General features: G+C 40.1%; 1 protein-coding gene across 4 annotated transcripts in view; it reads left to right on the forward strand.

Moving 5' to 3' along the window:
• HOMER2 (homer scaffold protein 2) overlaps window positions 1–22,822 on the forward strand; it is a 237,425-nt gene that overhangs the window by 67,298 nt on the left and 147,305 nt on the right. Inside the window, exon 1 of one of the 4 annotated variants that reach the window (XM_072619682.1) lies at window positions 17,488–17,745. The exons of 2 other annotated variants lie outside the window; for them this stretch is intronic. In XM_072619682.1, the coding sequence (XP_072475783.1) occupies window positions 17,741–17,745 (5 nt within the window). In that variant the 5' untranslated portion in view covers window positions 17,488–17,740. Of the gene's footprint in view, window positions 1–17,487; window positions 17,746–22,822 lie in introns of those variants that run through there. One more of the 4 variants, XM_072619681.1, reaches the window with a different exon arrangement.

Here is a 22,822-nt window from a genome sequence, read left to right on the forward strand (position 1 = left end):
ATACCTATCCTTTCTGGTTTTACGGGGACCATACTGATTTTTTCAGAGCTGAACTTTTAAAATGTAGTTAAACAGAATGTACCAAAGCCTTGAGGAATACACATCTTCCCTGGACCTCAGTTTTGCCATCTCTAAAATGAGAAAGTAGGTCTGATTATCTCTAAAGTCTTATTCTGCTTGAAAATTTTAAGGTTTCCAAAATAAGATTGCAAGTGATTTCTCCACATTTCCAATTGAATCCACTGCCAATACATAGTTAGTTTAGTCAAATGCAGTTGCATTAGATAATATCCATGAGCTGGTAATATGATTGTAGTCTTGGCTTCATTAGGATCATAGAATTTTAGATCCTCTGAGAAGGAACCTCTGAGATCATCTACGTCAAATCCTTCATTATAGATATGTCCCAATTTGTCAATTGGACACAAAAATCTTTCCTTTCTCCAATAGATTTCTGAGTAATTTATAATCCCTATACACTGCCCAGTTAAATTCCTAAGTGTTCATGGGAAACACTAATATAATCTACCCTGAAACCTCATGGGACAGTGGTGGGGATGGGAGGAGTAAGAGGGTATACAGTTTGCAAGGATGCTGTAGGAAATATTACTACTTAAATTGATTTTAGGCTTACATGGTAACAGATAAAGTTTGCCTTTCCCTTTTTAATCCCTAAATTTTTCACCCTTATTTCTCCCCCATAGTTATACAGTTAAATATATACTGCTGATAATAATTACAAAACTCTACATTTAAAAAATAAATTTATATTCCTATCTTTTGTTTTAACATTCGCTAAATTTCCTGTGTTTCTCCCTGTCACACCCTCCCAGAGAATTGTCCCACAGAACAGAAATCTTTTAATAAAAAAAGAAGTAAAGAAAAATAATCATAAAACTGGAAAAATTAGAAAATATATGAAATGTTCCACATCCATGGACTGCTCCCCCCCCCCCCCCCCCAATCTCTATGAAGTAGTGGAGGCGGGTATATTCTCATCTCATATCTCTTCTCTGGGGCTGTGCTTTTAATTTTAATTTTGCATCAATTACTTCCAATTATTTTGTGGTTGTTCTTTCCTTTACAATATTGTAGTCATTGTATATATTGCATATCTGGCTCTCCTTTCTTCATTTTGCATCAGTTCAAGTAAATTTTTCCATGTTTCTCTGTATTCATCATATTCTTCATTTCTTACAGCATAAAGATAGATTCATGTACCACACTTTGTTTAGTCATTCTCTAATCAGAGGGCATATGCTTTGTTTCCAATTTGTTGCTACCACAAGTAGTGCGGCTATAAAATATTTTGGCTTATATGGGCTTTTCATCAATAACATCCTTGGCATATATGTCTAGTATTGGAGTCTCTTGCTCAAATTATAGACATTTCAGTCATCTTATTTGTAGAATTCCAAATTATTTTCCAAAATGGCCATACTGTTCATACTCCATGAACAATTTATTGGTGTGCCCAACCTCCTAAACTTCTTTAATGTTGACTACTCCCATTATTGTCACTTTTGCTGATTTTCTGGATACAGTGTAAAACCTCAACATTGGTTTGAATTGTACTACTCTTATTATTAGTGATTTGGAGCCTTCTTTCATATGGTCCTTAATAGTTAGCATTTTTTTGAGTACTGTCTGTTCATATCCTTTGGCCACTAATCTATTGGGGAATGACATATATATTTCCACTACATATTATCTATCTCTATCTTATATTATGTATTTCTATAAGTGAACTCTACATCTTGTTTACCAAATCTCCATCTGAGAAATTTGATACAAACGATTTTTTCCAAATTAACTGCTTCCCTTTTTATCCCATGTGCATTAATTTTGTTTGTACAGAAACTTTTCAATTTCATGTAATTAAAATTATTTAACACATTACATTTTTATATTGGTTTCTATTACTCAGGTCCTCCTAAACCTTGGGTTTTCACACTGCCACTTGGCGAAACACCTTATCTGACCTTACCTCTCCCAAGGCTTTTTACTGGTATATCTTTTAGCCCTTTCCTCCAACTTGAAACTTACATTTCCTGTATCTCATTCCTTCAGTGACTGGCTCATGAGCACTTTCAAGGTGAAAACTAGTGAACAGAGCAAAAAATCTAGTAGTAACTGGAAATAACTAGAAAGAACTAGATATACTAGAGGGAAACTGGTGATCTTCTGGAGACTGCTTATGGTGTTTAATCCAGAGAAATGACTCAAACTGTGAGAATTTCAAGCCAGGAAGGAGAAGACAATGCCATTTTTGAGCAGGGGGCAAGTGGCCACTTATTTAGCCAACAATGGTTGCTAGAATCTTTTACATGAAAGACTTTGAATAAAGGAAGTGACCAGCAGCTGTAGAAATATCTTTCTAATGAAAACAGAAGACTCATAAATGTGCACTGACAAATATTTAGAGCATGAAACATTAACCCATAACTCTTATCATACTCTCAGGAGATTGGTATTCAAAATATTAAACCATGAAATGTTTTGTAAAACTCATGAACAGATTGATTTCCACTTTGTAGACTATCATTGGAGGCTGAAGTTGACCAAGTTATAATGGGAACAACTGATGAATTTTAGAATGTTCTGTGGAAGCTTATTGGGACCCAGCCAGAACAAAGCCATTCCAGTGGCAAACAGTGAAGTCATGCTTAGTCTTTTAGGGAAATGGAAGTTAGGGTGTGTAATTCAATTGTGGTTGTTCATCCTTCTTTCTCAAAGAGGACCAATAACATCAGGAGGGTGATAATTTGCAAATTAATTGATTGAAGAGAGGCAGAAGGGTCATATATTACAGAAATCCATGGACATTTTTTAGTCCTTTCATTTGTAGCAGAGAATCTTAACCTTGGATCCATGAACATGGAAAAAAAACAAAACAAAACAAACTTTTAATAGGTATATTTCAACATAATTGACTTTCTTTGCAATATTATGTACTTTATTTTATTCATTTTAAAACATCATTCTGAGAAGGGGCCCAGAGGCTTTATCAGACAAAGGGGTCCATGATGGAAAAAAAAGAAAAAAGTCAAGAATGCCTGTTCTATGATACCCTCATGAGGATGGTTATCTTTTCTCTTTTAAGAAGTTGTTGTGAAGGTCACCTCTTGGTGGGCAATGAGCATGCAGACCTAGGAGCTCCTGGCATCTCAAACTCAGGAGGTTTTCACTCAGGCTAAATACCCATTTTAGGATCACTGTTCACTCATCTTTTCTCAGGGAAAGAAAGAGAGTTTAGATAATTTACCTAGAGCCTTGGGATGTGGTCTCAGGCTCACAGTTGCTAGAGAATCTACCTTCCTAGCTTACATGTTTACTTTGGTTCCTTTAGCACTCTTTGTATGAATTTTCTTTTGGCTTCAGTTTCCTCATCTGTGAAAATGACTTTAATAATGCTTATTTTACAGGGTAATTGAGAGAACTGGCATTTTTTAAGGTTAGAAGAGAATTTAAAATATACTAATTTAGCAATGCCAGAAATCTGAACATGGTAATAATGACACTAAGCTTCTCCTTAGTAATCCTTACTCTGCTCTTGAAAAGGAAATATTGTATTGGTTTACCTTTTGGAAATATGGAAACTCTTTAATCATATTAAATAACGAAAACCTACTGGTATTGCTAATTAGGGAGTTATGTGGATAGGTTTGTGCATGGGCATCCTTTTATTTTTTTGGTAGGCTTTCAGATAGACTGATGCCAAGTTTGTGGATATAAACTCCTTTTAAAAAGGGAGTATATTCTGCCCTCTATGCTCTGGATATTTGAGAGATGTAAATGATGATAATCTCTCAAATATCCAGAGAGATGTTAATGATGATAAAGAGGCAGTCAGGTGGCACAGTGGATAGAGTTCTGAGCCTGGAATCAGGAAGACTTGAGTTCAAATATGACCTCAGGCACTCAGTAGCTGTATGATCCTGGGCAAATCGCTTACCCCTATTTGCCTCAGTTTCCTTGTCTGTAAAATGAGCTAGAGAAGGAGTGGCAAACCCCCTCAGTATCTTTTTCAAGAAAATCCCAAATGGGGTCACAAAGAGTCAGACACAATTGAAAGATGACTAAACAACAACAAAAATGATGAAAATGAAGAGAATGTGTTGTCACATAGCCATTTCTTTATAGCTCAGTTTCTCAGGCTTGGAAATGATTATCGAATATCTTATGTATAGTTATCTAATCTACCACAGACTTAGTGTGGAATGTCACTCAGAGCAGTTCTGCTAGTCTGATGATCAGATTCTCTGCAGCTTTCTGCTTCTCACACAGAAAAACACAACAACTTGACTCATGGGTCTGGCTGCTTATAAGTTTATCTGCAAGGGGTGGCCTCCCATATTTCAAGGAGAGTCTATGTCTTACATCTCTGGTGGACATTATATACCAGCACCATCCTGAATATAATGAAAGTTATGAACTGCAACACTAGCACATAGCAAATATCAGAATGTCGTCGTTAGCTCAACTTCCAAGGGCTATTTTTTAAAATTTATTTATTTATTTTTAGTTTTCAATATTCATTTCCACAAGATTTTGAGTTCCAAATTTTCTCCCCATCTCTACCCTGCCCCCACTCCAAGACACCATGCATTCTGATTACCCCATCTCCCAATCTGTCCTCCCTTCTATCACACCCCTCCCTTCCCTTATCCCCATCTCCTCTATTTTCCTGTAGGGCAAGATAGATTTCTATACCCCATCACCTGTATTTCTTATTTACCAGATGCATGTAAAAACAATTTTTAGCATTCATTTTTAAAACTTTGAGTTCCAACTTCTCTCCCTTCCTCCCTCCCCACCCATCCCCACTGAGAAGGCAAGCAATTCAATATATTATACATGTGTAGCTATGCAAAAGACTTCCATAAAAGTCATGTTGTGAAAGACTAACTATATTTCCCTCCATCCTATCTTGCCTCCCATTTATTTTATTCTCCTCTTTGACCTTGTCCCTCCCCAAAAGTGTTTACTTCTATTTACCTCCTCCCATTTGCCCCCCCTTCTATCATCCCCCTCACCCCACTTGTCCCCTTTTCCCCTGCTTTCCTGTAGTGTAAGATAGATTTTCATACCAAATTGAGTGTGCATATTATTCCCTCCTTACGCCATATGTGATGAGAGTAAGCTTTACTTTTTCCAAGGGCTAAATTTTTAAAGTTTTTTGGGAAGGGTTTTTTTCTTATAGTGTTGCACAAAATGTTTGAACAAACTCATCACTAAAATGTTGAAGCAAGCCGACCTAGCATGGGGGTTGGTGCCTTTTTTTTTTTTTTTTACCTTGGCACCTTTCAAAGACTGTCTATTAAGGTAACGAAGGATTGCCTTCTGTATCAGTAGAGCAAGTACCCATATTTATGAAATTAATATCCTTTCTCAAAATCCTGACTTTGTATAAATATATAACAAATATTGTTATTCCCTTTCCAGAGCTGGCATGCTACCTTGTCTCATGATTCTTTATGCATTGTAGTAAGAGTCCTGCCTTCTGTCCTCTCGCTAGATTCTTTAGCTTTATGGGGTGCTAGACTACATGTGGAAGGGTCCGACTACTTATATCTGTGATTTTGGCAATATTATAGCTAAGAAATGAATGCAGCTTTATGTAACTTGTTGTCATTCAGTTGTGTCCAGCTCTACATTTTCCCATAGACTTTTTTGTTGGATTTTTCTTGGCAAAGAAAAATCTTTTCTTCTTCAGCATGTCACCATTTTACACGTGAAGAACTAAGGCAAAGAGGGGTTAAGTGACTTCCTCAGAATCACACAGCTAGAAAGAATCTGAGACTGGATTTGAACTCAGGTCTTCCTGACTCCAGACCTGGTGCTTTCTCCACTGCATCATAGCTGCCCCTTGTGCAACTTAGCCTTCAGAAATATTTCCTTCCATCATTTTTTCCTTGAATTCTAAATAAACTCTAAGACCCAGACAAAATACTTCCTTTATCTCTTTTAACAAATATTTGTTAAGTACTGTTATGTGTATAGCATTCTGCTATGTTCCACAAATGAAATAAAAAAGAGTCTTTGACCTTCTAGAATTTATTTAATTGGAGAGATAAGATACACATGAAAATTATATAATACCTTTTTAAGAGAGCATACGGTATTTAGAAAGTTTTCCTAAGGTGGAACAGAGTGCCCAGAAATGTGATGGGTTCCCTCATCTCTTGATGTTTTCAAGTAAAGAATAGATAATCTTTTCTTCAGAATGCTCTAAAAAGAATGCTTGGTCATATAGAGGTAGGTATCTTCGAATTCTGAGTTTCTACAGAAGTAGTGAATGAATGGAATAGATAAGAAATACTATGACAATTCAAAGAAGCTGATGATTGCTCTTTGTTAAAGTAGTAAGAAAAACCTATCGTGTAGGTAAAATGGGCTGCATTTTGAAGGATTGGGACAAAAATAGTGGAGGGCACTTAATTTTATTCCATTTTTGGAGGCAATTGAGGTTAAGTAATTGCCCAGGGTTAGACAGCTAGTAAAGGTCTGGGCCAAATTTGAACTCAGTTCCTCCTGACTTCAGGGTCAGTGCTCTATCCATTGTGCTACCTTGCTGCCCCATGGAGGGTATTTTAGATAAAAATAACTGCATTAGTAGCAGTGTGAAGGTGGGTACAGCAAACAGAACTACTAGAAGACACATAGAATTGATGTTGTGGTAGCAGTGAGAGATAAGGTTGAAAAGGTAGCTTGGGGGCCAGACTTTGGAGGGCCTTGAATGCCAAGCTAAGGAGCATGAATTTAATCTCAATTTGTAAGTGTTATGAGGAAGCCTGAGGTGGTTGCCTAGAGCCTGAGGTTGACCAAGTGGTGATAGAAGCACCTGATGGGTTTTAGAATATGAGGGTGGAAAGTGAATTGGGATCCAGAGAGAACAAAGCTATATCCATATCAAATCTAGAAGTCACACTTAAACTTTTAGGAAATGGGAAGCTAGGACAGTACCTGTAACTCTAGGGCAAGTACAAAACTATTGGGAATAAATTGTCAGTATATGTACCTATCTAGGGAAAATGCCCTTTATGTGCCTATTATATCCAATTAGAAAGTGAAAATAAAGCATAATGATTGTTTTCATGTGTTTGTTTCTAATCAGAAATGTATGATGATTTTGTATAAGCTTAGTTTTGAGTTTAAGAGGAGAGGACAAACATGAATAGAGGCCTCTTTCCAATCTTGGGGACGCAAGGAAATAAAATGCTATTATTTATGGAAGACCCTAGGAAGCTTTATCTAACATCTAATGGTAGAAGCTGCTTCCAGGTTGAGGGGAGGTACTCCCTGGCTACTCAAGATTCAGTATTAATGAAGTATCATAGGAGGATTTGGGAGTGGGGATGATGTTATATGTAGAGTCGTTGTGGTGTAGTGGTGGTAAAATACTTGACTTGGATTAAAAAGAGGCACAGGTTCAAATGCTGCTTCTAGTACTTACTATGTGATCATGCCAAGTTATTTGAGGCTTCTAAACTTCAGTTTCCTTATCTGTAAAATGGGTATAATAATGCCTATATTGTTGTGAAGAACAAACATAAGTTTAAGTATTAAACACATGATTTTCCTGGCACAGGGACGTACCCTGCATGAGGAAACTCCTACCAATGCAGGTTAGTACCTTTTCTACAACTTATAGAAGTCTTAGAGAATTTAGAGAACCTCTAGGTGAAGTGACTTGCCCAGGCTTACACAGCCAGCACTTATCAGAAACAGAAGCTGAATGTAGTTCTTCCTGGCTTTGAGGTCAGTTCTCTGTATACAAAATGTTATAGAAATGTCAGATCTTATTAGAAAGAAACATCTTAAGAAGATGAATCTGATAATTGGTGTGCAAGCTACATGGAGGGTAAGAGAAGAGTTCAGAGGCTGGGAGTCCTAGCCAGCTAATTTTAAGAAACACTTTGTTGGTATTGCTTTATCCTCACCCCAACCAAACCCTCTTTTCCTTTATAAAGGGACTATATATCTTAGAAGCCCACCTAGCCCAATTTACAAATTGGTTGGATTAGCTAAACTGTTCTTTCATATGTTTGGAATATAATGCAGCATTGATTGTCTCATGTGGAGTAATCTAGGCCAGTTCTCTATCTTCTATGGACGAGGGAGAACATTTCTTGTACAATGTAATGCTTGCTTTTGCATTACTCTTCTGAGTCCTGTCATTTCACTGTAGATCATACAAATTTTCTCATTTCTATGAGACAAGCATTTATTTAGTGCCTACACTATGCAAAGCATTGTGGATACGAACACAGAAGTGATGCCGTCCTTATCTGCAACAAGTTTACATTTTACTCCAAAGTGGGAAGCATATACTAAGAAATGTTGACACTTATTTCTCCTGTAGTACAACTGGAGACAGATAAAGGACTTTTGGTAATCTCCATTTTTCTGTCATTCCCTCTGGCAGGGGGAAAAACATGATGAAAGAAATATTGGATAACATTGATGGTTCAGGAAGGGTGATGAAGAGATAATGTAACATGAAAAAAACTGGCAATGACCTGGAGCTCCTGGAGTATTTCCCAGAAAAACCTATAATATAAGGGAGGAAGGAAACCAGCAAGGGGAGAAAGAGGAGGGCTCTTCCATGTCCAAATATTATAGAAACATCTACTTCACCTTTCAGATTCACCCTTTCCTCTTCATACCCACTGTGTAATCCCTTGTGCAAATATGAGTTATTTTATTAGTGAAATATTGTTAATGTTCAGTTGTTTCAGTTTTGTCTGACTCTTTGTGACCCTGTCTGGGATTTTCTTGGCAAAGATACTGGAGTGGTTTGCCATTTCCTTCTCTAGCTCATTTTGCAGATGAGGAAACTGAGGCAAACAGGATTAAGTGACTTGTCCAGGATCACACAGCTAGTAAGGGTCTGAGGCCAGATTTGAACTCATAGAGTGGAATATTACTGGGGGGAAAGGAGAATGAACATTTATATAGCAACTATTTTGTGTCTGGCATTGTGCAAAGCACTCTACAAATATTATCTCATTTGATTCTGAACAACTTTATTGGGTTAGGTAGTATTATCATCCCCATTTTACAGATGAGGAAACAGAGGTTAAATGTTTTGCCTAGGTCATGTAGCTAGAAAGTATCTGAGGTTAAATTCGAACCCCAGTTCTTCCTAACTCCATACCCAGTGCTCTATCTACTGGGCTACCCAGTTTCTTCTATTCAAGCTTTCCCTTCATTTCAGGCTGTTCTAGATTCAGTAGCAAGAATTATAGTGGGCAATCACTGCATCTCATGACAATCCTCCTCAGACTCCTCTAGGGTTCCCTGTTACTGGATCAAGTATTGAAAACAAAACAAAACAAAAAAACCAACCACAAAATCAACAAATCTACAGGACTCATCCCATCCCTATTCATCTTCTGACATGCGAGAACTCATATTGAGGACTCCTAAAGTAAGATTTCTCACTGAGCAAGCAAACTTGCCATTTCTTATTCACTATTTTCCTTCACACTTTACTCTTCTACTCTGTGTGAGAAGGGTTGCCCTTCTCCCTCTGCAATCCCATGCCCCTCCATATCTTTAAAACTTAGTGCATATTCCCAATTGATAAATGGTCAAAGGATATGAACACGCAGTTTTCAGAGGAAGAAATTAAAGCTATCTACAGTCATATGAAAAAATGCTCTAAATCACTATTGATTAGAGAGATGCAAATCAAAACAACTCTGAGGTACCACATCACACCTATCAGATTGGCTAACATGACAAAACAGGAAGATGATAAATGCTGGAGAAGACGTGGGAGAGTTGGAAGACTAATTCATTGTTGGTAGAGCTGTGAGCTGATCCCACCACTCTGGAGAGCAATTTGGAACGCTGCCCAAAGGGCTACAAAAATGTGCATACCCTTTGATGCAGCAATATGCTTCTAGTACTGTATCCCCAAGAGATCATAGAAATGAGAAAGTGTCCCACATGTACAAAAATATTTATAGCAGCACTCTTTGTGGTGGCCAAAAACTGGAAATCAAGGGGATGCCCATCCATTGGGGAATGGCTGAATAAATTGTGGTATATGAATGCAGTGGAATACTATGATGCTATAAGGAAGACTTCAGAGAAGCCTGAAAAGACTTATATGAACTGATGTTGACTGAAAGGAGCAGAACCAGGAGAACTTTATACACAGCAACAACCACAGTATGCAAGGATTTTTTTCTAGTAGACTTAGAACTTCATTGCTATGCAAGGACTTAAAAAATTCCCAATGGTCTCTTAAGGCATAATGCCTTCCACATTCAGAGAAAGAACTATGGAATTGGATGGCAGAATGTAGCAGATCATTTTATTTTGTATTAAGTTTTGGTTTATTTTATGATTTCTCTCATTCATTTTAATTCTTCTATGCAACATGACTAAGGTGAAAATGTATTTAAATAGGAATGTATTGTAGAACCTATATAAAACCGTATGCTGTCTCAGGGAGGTGAGGGAGGGATGGGGGGGAGAGGAGGAGGAGGGAGGGGGAAAAATCTAAGTTATATAGAAGTGATTGTAGAACACTGAAAACAAATAAAATAATTAAAAAAACAAAACAAAAAAAGAAACAAACAAAAAAATAAAATAGTGCGAAACAAACTTTCTCTAGGAAACCTTTTCTGATCAATCCATGCCACTTATCCAGTCATCAAACTGAAATGTGAATTTATGCACGTTAAATCTTGAGGTCTGTTCACTTTGGAGACTGAGATCAAGGATAGAAACCAGCAAGTATTTGGGGAAGAAATGTTTAATACTATGTGAAATTACCACTGGGTCCAGGGGATTTGGAACACTCTCACTTTCCCTCTCAAGGGGTCCTTGCTCTGGTTCCTTAGAAACTGAATTCAATTCTGGGGAGCCTGGCCCCCCCAAAAGAGGGATCAGGCCTGTTCCCCCACCCACCCACCCTTTGGCTCTTTATAACCTCCAACCTAGAGCCCTGAAGAAAAACATTTCACTTTAGATTTGGTTCATCTCTAGGTTCTTTCCCAAAAAAATGAGAAGTAAAAAGGACTCAGTGTAAACTGTAAATCAGATATGGGACAACTATTTTTTTCCTCTACACAAAAGAAATGCTTAACACAGAAGACTCATAAGTACATACTGACAAAGACTTAGACAAGCAGTATTATATTCTTTTTTTAAAATAACTATTTTATTTGTTTTCAGTTTTCTACAATCACTTCCATATATCTTAGATGTTTTCCCCCCTCCTTCCCTCCTCCCTCCTGCCTCCCTCCCTAAGACAGCATGCAATCTTATATAGGTTCAACACATACATTCTCATTAAATACATTTTCACCTTAGTCATGTTGCATAGAAGAATTAACATGAATAGGAGAAACCATAAAACAAAACAAAACAAAACATAACACAAGAGAAAATGATCTGCTTCGTTCTGCAATCCAATTCCATAGTTCTTTCTCTGGATGTGGAAGGCATTTTGCCTCGAGTCCACTGGGAATTTTTTAGGTCCTTGCATTGCAAGCAGCATTATATTCTTCAAGAAAGTTGATACTTAAAACATTAAAGTATGAAGCATTGTTTGACTTCCAAGTAGGCATTTCGTGTTTACAGTATTTGTAATGTCCCTGCAAAGACTATCTCTCCTAGTAAACAGGCCAGGATTTGGGCTCTTTTTCCTTTCAGAGGTAGTCCTCTCTTCTGAGAAGAAGCATTATAAGAGCTATAGGGGGTATTTCCTGTAGTAGAGCTGGCACCAACTAGGGACCTAGGAGTTTTGGTCTTTTGAACCCATGAGATTATTTCCAAGGCTGCAAATATCGATTTAATGATTGCTGTTTGATCACCTATGCTCAGAGAAAGAAACATAAAACAGAAGCGGCAGCTAGGGCTTTGAGATTCGGTCTCAATCTCACTTAGGTCAGCACATATTCTGGCTGCTATGTGAAGATGCTGGCATATTTACTTGGAGAGAGGAACTCTTTATCTCACCCTTCAAAGGAGGTTCAGGGAGAGATTCAAAAACTCCTGATGTGCTTGTCAGATAGGAAGAGAGTGGTCCAGAGGGTGGGTTCATCCCCCTTACAATATGTTGAAAGGGTATCTCTTCCTGGCTTAGTCATTTCCTCCTGCTGTTATCACAAAGACCAAGGGATTCTCTGTCATCCTAGAACACCAAGTCCTTCAAGGGTAAGTTAGTACTCTTGGCTGCCTGGAAATGGCCAGGGTGCAGGCTCAGCACTCCATGAGGTCAGTTCCAAGTGTCTCCCCTAGTGCCTTGCACTAAGAGTCTCAACAAAGTCCATGTGGCACTAATTCTTAATGGTCTCCTAAATGCCTTATAAGAACCTCAAGTCCATTCCTATAGTTCTTGAACAATCCCCAAATTAGCTGTCTTTAGGGAAGGCCCTGAAGGCTCAGTACTCAAGATAGCCACTATTACAGTATCTGATACCTGTCAGCCTCTCCCTCTTCTCATCCTACCTTTAATTTTAAGATCATAGGTTCATGGATCTAGAATTGGAAGGGGACCTTAGAAGTTATCTAGTCTAATTCCTTCATTTTATAAGTAAGGAGAATGAGAACAAGAAAGGGCAAATGATCTGTTTAAGGTTACACAAATGGTAAGCAGTGTAAGTGGGATTCAAATCCAGGTCCTGTGACTCCAGGGACAAAATTCTTTTTATTTCCATTCTGTCCATGTTTTTCTGTTTTGTGACTTAAAATTCACCCTTGATCCCATGATGTCACCTAGGGCTATTGCTGAAGTAGCTTAATTAAGTAGTGGCTTAATTTAGGGTGTGTGTGTGTGTGTGTGTGTGTGTGTGTGTGTGTGTGTGTGTGTGTGTGTGTGTGTAGGAAGCAACTAGGTAATGCTTAGAAAATATTTAGTCACATCAAGTATGGACTATCAACCAAAATTTTATTGATTTATTGAGTACTTACCATGTGCTAAGCACTGGGGATACAAAAAGAGACAAAAGACAGTCCCTGACCTCAAGGAACTTGCAATGTAATGGAGAGGACAACATGCAAACAAATACATACAAAACAAATTATGTACAAGATGAACATAAAAATTAATAGAGGGAAGGTTGTTGTGTTTGTCCTTTGTTCTCAAAGAGGACCATGACATCAAGATGATGACATGACTTACAACTGACTTTGATTTGAGTAAGGGAGGGCTGTGCAAGTCACTGTCCTCACTTTCTCCTCCAGAGCCATCTGGGTCCAGTGGCCAGATATTCATCAGGATGACTAGAGCTGAAATTAAGAATGGTTGGAAAGGCTTCCTGTAGAAGGTGAAATTTTAGTCTGGATTTAAAGGAAGCCAAGGAGGTCAGTAGTCAGAGTGGAGGATGCAAAGAGTGCTAGGCATGGGAGAGAGCCAGAGAAAATGCTTGGAGCCAAGAGATGGAGTATTTTGTTCCTGGGACAGCCAGGAGGCTAGAGTCACTGGATCAAAGAGAACTCATTGAGAAGTAAGATGTAAGAAGACTGCAAAAGTAGAGGGAGCTAGGTTATAAAGGATTTTGAATACCAAATAGCAGTTTGTATTTGTTCCTGGAGGCAAAAAATAGCTATCTGAGTTTATTGAGTAGGGGAGTAACATAATTGGACCTGCAATTTAGAAAAAAATCACTTTAGTGACTGAATGGAGGACAGATTGGAGTGGGGAAGATATTTGAGGCAGGCAGAGTTACCAGCAGGTGATTATAACAGTTCAAGCATGAGGTGATAAAGACCGACGCTAAAGTGGTGGCATTGTTGGAGAAGAGAAGGGGGCATATTTGAGAGATGTTGAAACTGGTGAAGCTGGCAAGACTTTGCAATAACTTGGATGGGGGGTAAGAGATAGTGAGGAATCCAGGATGACTCCTAGATCTGAAGCTTGAGGAACTGGGAGAATGTTTGCCTTCTACAGCAACAGAGAAGGTAGGAGGCAAGAAAGGTTTAGTGGGAATAATTGTAAGTTCCATTTTGGACATATGGAGTTTAAAATATCTATTGGACATACAGCTCATGATGTTTAAACGTTTGGAGACTGTGGGAAAAATAATTTGGGAAAAGTTAATATACTATTTAAATCTAGTCTTATGTGATTGAAGGCTGTTCACACTCAGAATGCCACCTGAGCCCCGTAACTCTAGGAATGCTGGAGATGGCTATAAGACATTTTGGGTCCTCCTAGGTCCTAGATTCACCCAAAGCATTCTCATTACGTGTTACCACACTCAGGACTTTGGATGAATTCCCCCAAACTTGTGTTTTGGCTTCATCACAACTTTATTTAGGTTTGATTTACATTTAATTTATTTGCAGTTACTTATATCTATTTCAATCTATCTTGTTTCAAATTGCCTTCTTGTCCTGTGCACATGTGACTCAAGTGCTAGTGCCCTTGTCTAAATCCTATATAATGTAAACTTTTCAGAGCCTGGATGGGAGGGAGCCACACCTCCTTTCCAGCTTGCTCTCCTCTGCCAAACAATCTAATGTGCATCTCCAGATACCTCAGACCAGCATCTAAGCATATTCTCCCTCTCTTTCTTTCTCCTTCCCTCCCTCTTCCTCTCCTTTCCCTTTCTTTCTCTCTGTCATTTTTCTTTGGAGAGAGGAGAGGAACCAGTAAAACCCAGGTCCACTGGGCATCTTTTGGCCATCCAAGTTTACCTGCCTTTGGAGAGGAGAAGGAAGGGGAGGGGGAGGCAGACAGGAGAGGAGGAGGTGAGTTACCCAGCTAGCATTCAGTCAGATGCACCTACTCATAGGATTGTGTTTGTCCTTCGTTGTCGAATAAGACCAGAGAAATGATGACATGACTTGCACTTGACTTTGTTTTGAGTGAGGGAGGGCTGTGCAGGTCACCAGCCTCACTTCTCCTCCAGAGCCATCTGAATCCAGAGACCTGATATTCCTCAGGATGACTGCAGATGACCCAGGATAGTAACTGTTGCTGTTTCCCACCCAGTCTGATGTCTTTCTTTTATCCTAATGTCATTAAAGGGGCCATGCCCTGGCTACTTTGTAAACAGGCTTATTCAATGAATGGGTGTTGCACTCACTAAGTGAGTGCCTGCAAAGACCTTGGCCTAAAGGGCCCCAGGTCTCCCAGTGCATCCTGGGTCATCTCCAGCATGTTCTCTTAGAACTTTGCTCCTGGTGCCTTTTCTGGTGAGGTACATGGAGAAATGATTGGTTATTCTCTGTAAGCCCTGAAGAAAAGAAACCTAAATAAGCTTTGAAATCTTCACATCATTGACATTTTTAGGATGCCTTTCTGAGACGTGTCCTTCTGAACAACTGTAGTTTCAAAGAAACGCTGGGGGAAAATCATTTTCAGTTGTCCTGATCTACATTTCACCACTGGGCCCAGATGTCTCCAGAGAAGAAAGTGAGTCTGGTGACTTTGCATAGCCTTTCCTCATTTAAATCCAATTCACTTGCATGTCATGGTATCACCTCCCTGCCTTCATGGTCCTCTTCCAGAAAGAAAGACAAACAACTTCTGTGAGTACAAAATAGGAGCTGTCCCACTGGGGACCCAAGGCCAACATAACACAATACAACTCACTCTCTCTCTCTCTCTCTCTCTCTCTCTCTCTCTCTCTCTCTCTCCCTCCCTCCCTCTCTTCCTTTCTTTCTCTCTCTGTCCCTGTCTCTGTCTCTCTCTCTCACTCTCTCCGACATAGGGAACTACCTGTCATTACTTTGCCCAAAGGAAAGTAAATTCTGATTGTGGAAACCATTTATTTTTAAGGACCCCACCTTAAAGCCAAATCACTTTGGCTTTCGTTGATTGACCAACAATAGGTCCCAAGGGAAGCTTCACTTGATCATTGTTTGGAACCTGATTGGCTCAGAGTAACCGTGAGGGTCTTTCCCTCCCAGATTGATTTTTATTTTAACTAGGTAAAGAGACCATTCTCTGCCTCATTTCTTACCTAGCCTTAATCACTGAATGGGTGTTGCCTCAGTCAAACTGAGATCTGTTAAAGACCTTAGCTTAAAAAGGCCAAGGTCTCCCACTGTATCCCAGGCCATCTCCAGTTGTTCCCATCTATAACTGACCACTGGACCCAGATGGCTCTGGAGGAGAAAGTGAGGCTGGTGACTTTGCACAGCCCTGCCTCACATACATCCAATTCACTTGCATATCATGGCATCACCTCCCTGATGTCATGGTCCTCTTCCAGAATGAAGGACAAACAACAACAACAAGGGAAAACAGCAGACTAAAGGGATTTAGAAGATCTTGATCCAGAAAAAAGAGTACTTTGATTCCATCTCTGTGCATGCCAGGTACTACAGTAAGTGACCATGCCCTCCATTCCTTGGTAGATGGTTTAATAAATCGCTGCCACAAGCAAGAAAGAAAGCAAGGAAGCAAGTAAGGAAAGAAAGATGGAAGCAAGAATGAAAGAAAGGAAGGAAGGAAGGAAGGAAGAAGAAAGAAAGGAAGGAAGAAAGAAAGAAAGAAAAGAGGAAAGAAAGAAAGAAAAGAAAGAAAGAAAGAAAGCTCTTGACTTGGTAGTCCACCTATTGATGATGAGTTTTTACAAAGACAGTTAGACTGATCTTTTCAAAACAGATGTACAGTTCGTTACCACCAGTACTCTGAAGTCTTTCCAGCTTCTTAGTAGGTAACAGATCTTGCACATAGCCTTTAGGAACCAAGGATTATTTCCATGCCATGTGGGGGCAGCGTAAGGCTTAATAAAGATGCTTAATAAATACTTGAAGTTGGTGTAGTGGAAAGGTCACTAGAAGGAGCATCAGCGCATCAGGAAACCTTGGACGTATCTAGTACTTCCTACACCACTAACTTAATTGGTGTTCACATGCCTTTTGAGGGCCTCATTCTCTTCCTTTGTTAAAAAAAAATGGATTGGTCCAGATCAGGTGTTCTTAGCCTTTTTTTTGTTGCCGAGGACCTCTTCTCAGGACACTGTTTAATTGCCTACATGACTAATTGAAGAAGAGGTTAAACTTCATTTAGAGATTGTTGAAAATAAAGATACATTTTTTTCCCCATCCAAGTTCACAGACCCTCTGAACTCTATCCAAGCACCCCTTGGGGGTTTGTGGACCTCAGGTTAAGAACCCCTGGTCTGATGATATTTAAGGTTCCTCCTAGCTCCGAAGTTCTGTGGGTTTCGGTATTCCAGACTAGTTGGCAGAGGGAGGGATGCCAGTAATCCAGGTGTATATAGCCCTAGAGTGGATCTAGAGTCATTCCGCTGAATACAGCTGTGAATGAAACCTGGGGCGGGTTGGGGTGCGGCGGGGAGGAGCGACGAGTGTTTAGCCCGGCAGGGAGAACTCCTCCTCTCTCCTTTCTTCCTTTCTCCCTGCACTCGGCAGCTGCCCGGGATGTGGGGTATGGTGCTCGGGCTGGTCCCCAGCTGGGCTCTGGGCGTTTAGTCTCTGGGAGCCCATGCGCACCGCCACTGCCGCCGGGGACTCAAGGTTATGTAAGGGAGAGAGGGAGGAGGCAAAAGGAGGGAGGAGGCGGAGGCGGAGGCGGAGGCGGGGGGAGGGAGGGCTCACCGTCGGAGCTCCCAGCCGCCCCGCCCCCGCCCTTGCCAGGCGGCGGCCCCACAGCCCAGCCGAATGGAGCCGCGCCGGGACTGAGTGGGGCGCAGACTAGGAGCCGCATGTGCCAAGTTGGGAAGCGGCTGGAGAAGCTCTTCTGCGAGACGCGAATGCCAGAGAGTCCCGTCGGAGTGGGCGGCCAGGGGAGCCTGCAAAGATGGGGTGAGTGCGGCGCCGGCTCCTCACCAGCCCGCTGCCTGGGTCCCTCTCCTCTTGCCCCCTTCCCAACCGCTCTTTCTCCATAGACTTCTCACTTTCCCTCTTCTCTGCTCTCCTCCCTTCTTCCTTGCCTGTTCCCTTGCCCTGTCTCTATTTCGGGACTCTCGCCTTCCACTCTGCCCAGTGCCTCTCACGGTGGCACACCGCTCTCCTCAGCTCGGAGCTCGCTGGCCAGCGCGGGGTGAGGAGCACGCTGGGCTCCTCGGCTCGGATCGCCCTCCTGGGGGCAGGCTTCTGACCCACCCCTCTGCCTCTGGATCGATCCAGTCCCTCCAGTTGCTTCATCCAGTCCCGCCTGCCCGGCTTTCTTGAGGGCTTGGTGCGGGGCTCTGGACTGAGCTCTACTCAACCGGGGACGGGAGCCTAGAGCGGGGCTTGAGGGGGGCAGAGAATCGAAGTCTGCGGAACCTGGGTGCCCTCCGCCCAGGGCCTCTCAGGAACTGAGACAGGGGGATGGGGTGGGGGGTGGAGCCGTTACTGTAGCGTCCTCCTGATGAGTGAGGCATTGCTAGGCAGCCACAGCTTTGGATCTGGACGCATGGGAAAACTGGGTGGGTTTTTCTCATGTCTGTTCTGACATATCGAGCGCCACAAGACTGGCTAGGTGAGGATGGGGAGCGGGCTGGGCTGCTGGGGCATTGACTGGATGGGGCCGGCGGGTGTCGGGCCACTCTGCGCACAACTAGAAAGTTACTGGGGAACACTGTCCATTCTTGGATCTTCTGGAGTCACAGTCTGGTCAGATTCACGCACAGCTGCTGCGGTGTTGAACGTAAAGAGTCATTTCAGTGACTGATTTTATTGCAATCCGCGTTCAGACATTTCTCTGGGAGGAAAAGCACCCTCGGGAACCCTAAGCACCACCATTCACCTTCCCCTCCTCTCCCCCACCCAAATACGACTCGAACAACTTTACTCCTACTCTGAGTTCATTAAGGATGGAGATTCAAAGCGTTCAGCTTTGGCTTTGAATCGCAGATTAAATAAGATTGATTTCACAGGTGTCGTTTGATGTTGAATTGACTAATCAGTCTGCGTATACAAACTAATTTGACAAACCTGTATTTAGTTTCAGCTCCTATTTGGTGTCTCTGGGTAAGAGCCATGAGTCACACACAGTCAGTCAGCATTGACTCCAAAGCACTACACTACTACGACGAATACCTTCCATTTGTGCAGCAATTAGCTTACACAGCTACTTCATGCATTATCTCCTCTGATCCTTAGAATAACTCTTCCAGGTAAGCAGGACAACTGCTATTATCCCCATATTCTAGATGAGGAAACCGAGACTCGGAGTAGCTAAAAAGACTCTCCCAAGATCACAGTGCTACTAGGTGGTGGAATGAGGATGATCAGAATCCAGATTCTATGACTTAGTACAGTGCTCTTTGCACTATACCCTCAATACCCTGTTTAGAAAATGTGGGTAGCTCGATGTTAAAACAGGAGTTTAAAAAAATCAATTTCCTTCTCATTTCTGTAATGGGGAAAACAGAGCACATGCGGGGAAAAATGGAACCCTCCCATATACATTATTGGCAAAAGTCTAGAAAACATGTATACACACGTATGTATATATATATATATATTTGTGTGTGTGTATACATCTTAGACTTTCAGGAGATAGTTCATAAGGCAATTTTTATCTTTATAGGGACCTCTTTTTTTCCCCTTACAGGGTAGTCTCTTTTTACAATCAGTGTTTGTTTCAGGGGCAAGTGTATTACTCTAGTTCCAAGATGGAACTCAGTGCATTTTCCCATAGAAATAATACATAAATGATGTTTAGAGGATCTCTTCCCTTTCTTTTAAATTTCACAAAGTAGACTGTCAAATGAGGATTGTTGTGTATATAAAGTGATAAAGATTGCTGGGGTGTTGGAGTGGCCTAAGGTAGGATTTATTAGAAAAGCTTCCTAGGGAATTTTTTGTTTGTTTGTTTCGTTTTTTGTTTTTTTGTTTGTTTGTTTGTTTTTTTTTGCAGAGTTGGAAGGGAAAGAAGGGGGAAGGGAGATTTATTTTATGAGGGGAAACATGAAGATTCTGAGTAACTGAGATATTCTTACAGGCTGATAAGCAGTTTGTTTATCCCATCGGTGGTGTTTTGCATATATGATAAATTGATTTTGGTACTCATGGCTACTTTAGTCAGGAAAGCACAGAGTGAATCAGTACAGTGTTTAGGTTATGTGACCTTTCCATTGTCTGTACACGATGAAGTTGAACAAAGTGCATATGTGCACTTGGGTAGTTCTCAGTAGGAGCTTGGTAGAAAATTTGGTTGTATACTATATATATGAAGTTTGCGGTCTAGTTTATATAGCACAGCAGAGAACCTTATAGAATCTAGAATTGTTTTTAAGTGTTTGGGGAAGAAGAAAGTGGAAAATTAATCTTCAAATATTGTAAAGTTAGTTGGAATCCTAGTACCTAAACCTTTTTTTCAACACTTCTTCTCACACCCTCAATCATTAAAGTTAAGAGTGGAAAGAAGAGAGTTGTATAGAAATTAAGATGTTCACCAAAAATCTAAGGAAAATGTCAGTAACTCATCTTTGTGTGTTTGGATCACTTGCAAATTTAAAATAAAGTTTTGCCTTGGGCAATTTGTTGAGGCATAGCTTAATTCACTATATTTTTACATCAGATATTATATATGACCCATTACTTAGTTATAGGTAAACAGTTGCTTTAAAAAACTCTACCTATCATTTCTACCTGCCACCTCCTTCTTCTGGTTAGGCCAAGGTAGATAGTCACGGAGACGGGAAGCAGATGGGTTGGCGGTATTTCAAGGTCAAATGGAACCTGTCTAATTCTTTCAGAGAATTTGAGTAGTTGGAAGGGAGAAATGGAAAAAATGGCCCTCTTGAGAAAAAATTGGGACTTCTTATGTTTTTCATCTTGTGTGACATAAAGATTTTGTGAACATAGTTAAACTCTAACTTTAAAAAATTCTTTTTCTAATATTGTATATTCAGATTCTTAGGTTTTGCATATTTTCCACTTATCTCCACCAAAGTTACTCCATTTAAAGCTTTAGGTAGATTATCCTTTAAAAGTCCCTAGGAATTTTTTTTAAACTATTATTAACACAGTAGTGATGTTAATGCTAGTTTGGAAATTGGAATAGCCACCCAGGTTGCTTAGTACTTTTTAAATAGTTTGTTAAAGAACCAATCTCAAAGGAAACTAAAATACACAATGAAATAGTGTTTGGATGCAATTTTCTTTTTAATGTTGCAGTCAGATGTAGAGCTTTCATTGTGGTCTTGTAATTCTTTGAAGATTGTTGGCTAGCTCCTGACCAATATATTTATATATTCTTTTTTCTCTGCAACAGAAATGTTTTTTAAAAAAGTTTGTCAGCTGTTCTGATTTAGTCAATTTCACTTTGTTAATTTTTATGAACAAGATCTCTTGTATTTATATATCCTTTATTACAACCTTTTTTGGGGTGGTGGTGGGGAGTTTACCACAGATAGCATTGCAAGTTAAGGATGACATAATCTTGGTTATCTGAAACTATGGGATTCCTTTTCAGTAATGTGATACTTTACCTATTAACTTTCCTTTAATGAACCCTTTAACTTTCCATTCTTTCCTACATCCAAATGTGTGGGTACACTTTCATTATTTGGTTTTTGCATGATTGTATTCATTTAAAACACTATATACAACATCTTTGGGTAATTTTCAAAGAATATACTAAAGTGATTTTTGTCTTGTGTTTTTTTTTTGTTGGTGTTTTTTGTTCAAGAATATTCAATTTTCCATTCCCTGGAATTAGGAAAGTGTTTTTCTATTCATAGCTTTTTAGTAAATGTTAGTTATATTTTTTCCCTTCACCATCACAGGTCATAAAAGAATTTTAAAAATGTGGAATAATCTGCTTAATGTAATAGTAGTCCTGAACAGTTTTGTGTACATTAAGTTTTTGTCATCAGTTAATAAATATTTACTAAATGCCTACTATGTTCCAAGTACTGTGCTACGTGCTGGGTATTCAAAGAAAGGTAAAAGACAGTCTTTGCTCTCAGGGAGGGGGACAACATGCAAGGAACTATTTCAAACAAACAATATACAGACTAAATTGGAAGTAACAGGGGAAGGACTCTAGAAGTAAGAGGGATTGGGAAAGACTTGCTGTAGAAGGTGGGGTTTTGGCTGGGACTTGAAGGAAGCCAGGAGGTGGAGAAAAAGGCAGAATAACATTTCAGGTATGGGGGGGGCAGCCATTGACAATGGAAATTCACAAAATTGGGAGATGAAATGTCTTGATAGAGGAATAATAAGGAGGTTAGTGTCATTAGATCACAGAGCATGTGATGGGGTAAGGGGTATAAGTACAGAAACACTGGATAACTGGGGTGAAGGACTTTGAATGCCAAATAGAGGAGATTACATTTGATCTTGGAGGTGACGGGGAACCACTGGAGTTTACTGAGTATGGTGATGACATGCCCAAACCCATGCTTTAGGAGGATCTCTCTGACAGCTGAATGGAGGCTCATCTGGAGTAGGGAGAGACTCATGGCAGAGGGACTAACCAGCAGACTATTGCAATAGTCTAGATGTGATGTAATGAGAGCCTGTCCAAAGTAGAGTGGTCACAGTGCCCAAGGTATATTCAAGAGATGGTTCATTGACAGGCCTTGGCAACAGATTGAATGGGGGTGGGATGGGGTTGAGAGAGAGTGAGGATTATGTGTATCTATCCACTCACATGTCATATGCATTGAAGGAGCTCCATTTTTTAAAGGAATTCAATGATGAATCTTTAGGTAAAGGTCAAAGTATTTGCCCATTTCTCAGATACTCAGTGTCCTTATGTTGCTCTCTAGTTATCCAAAGCCCTTAGCTAAGTTGTACCACTCAAGCTTATATTTCCCAGAAGTATTCCAAGTTCCAAAATTATCTCTCCTTTCTACAACCAAATTCTGATTATCTCTACTGAATAAATCTCTACTAGATTTTAGAAAGGGTAAAACTCTGATTAAAAAAATTTACACTGAAA

The sequence above is a fragment of the Notamacropus eugenii genome, chromosome 1 (assembly GCF_028372415.1).
Source record: "Notamacropus eugenii isolate mMacEug1 chromosome 1, mMacEug1.pri_v2, whole genome shotgun sequence".
NCBI lineage: Eukaryota > Metazoa > Chordata > Mammalia > Diprotodontia > Macropodidae > Notamacropus > Notamacropus eugenii.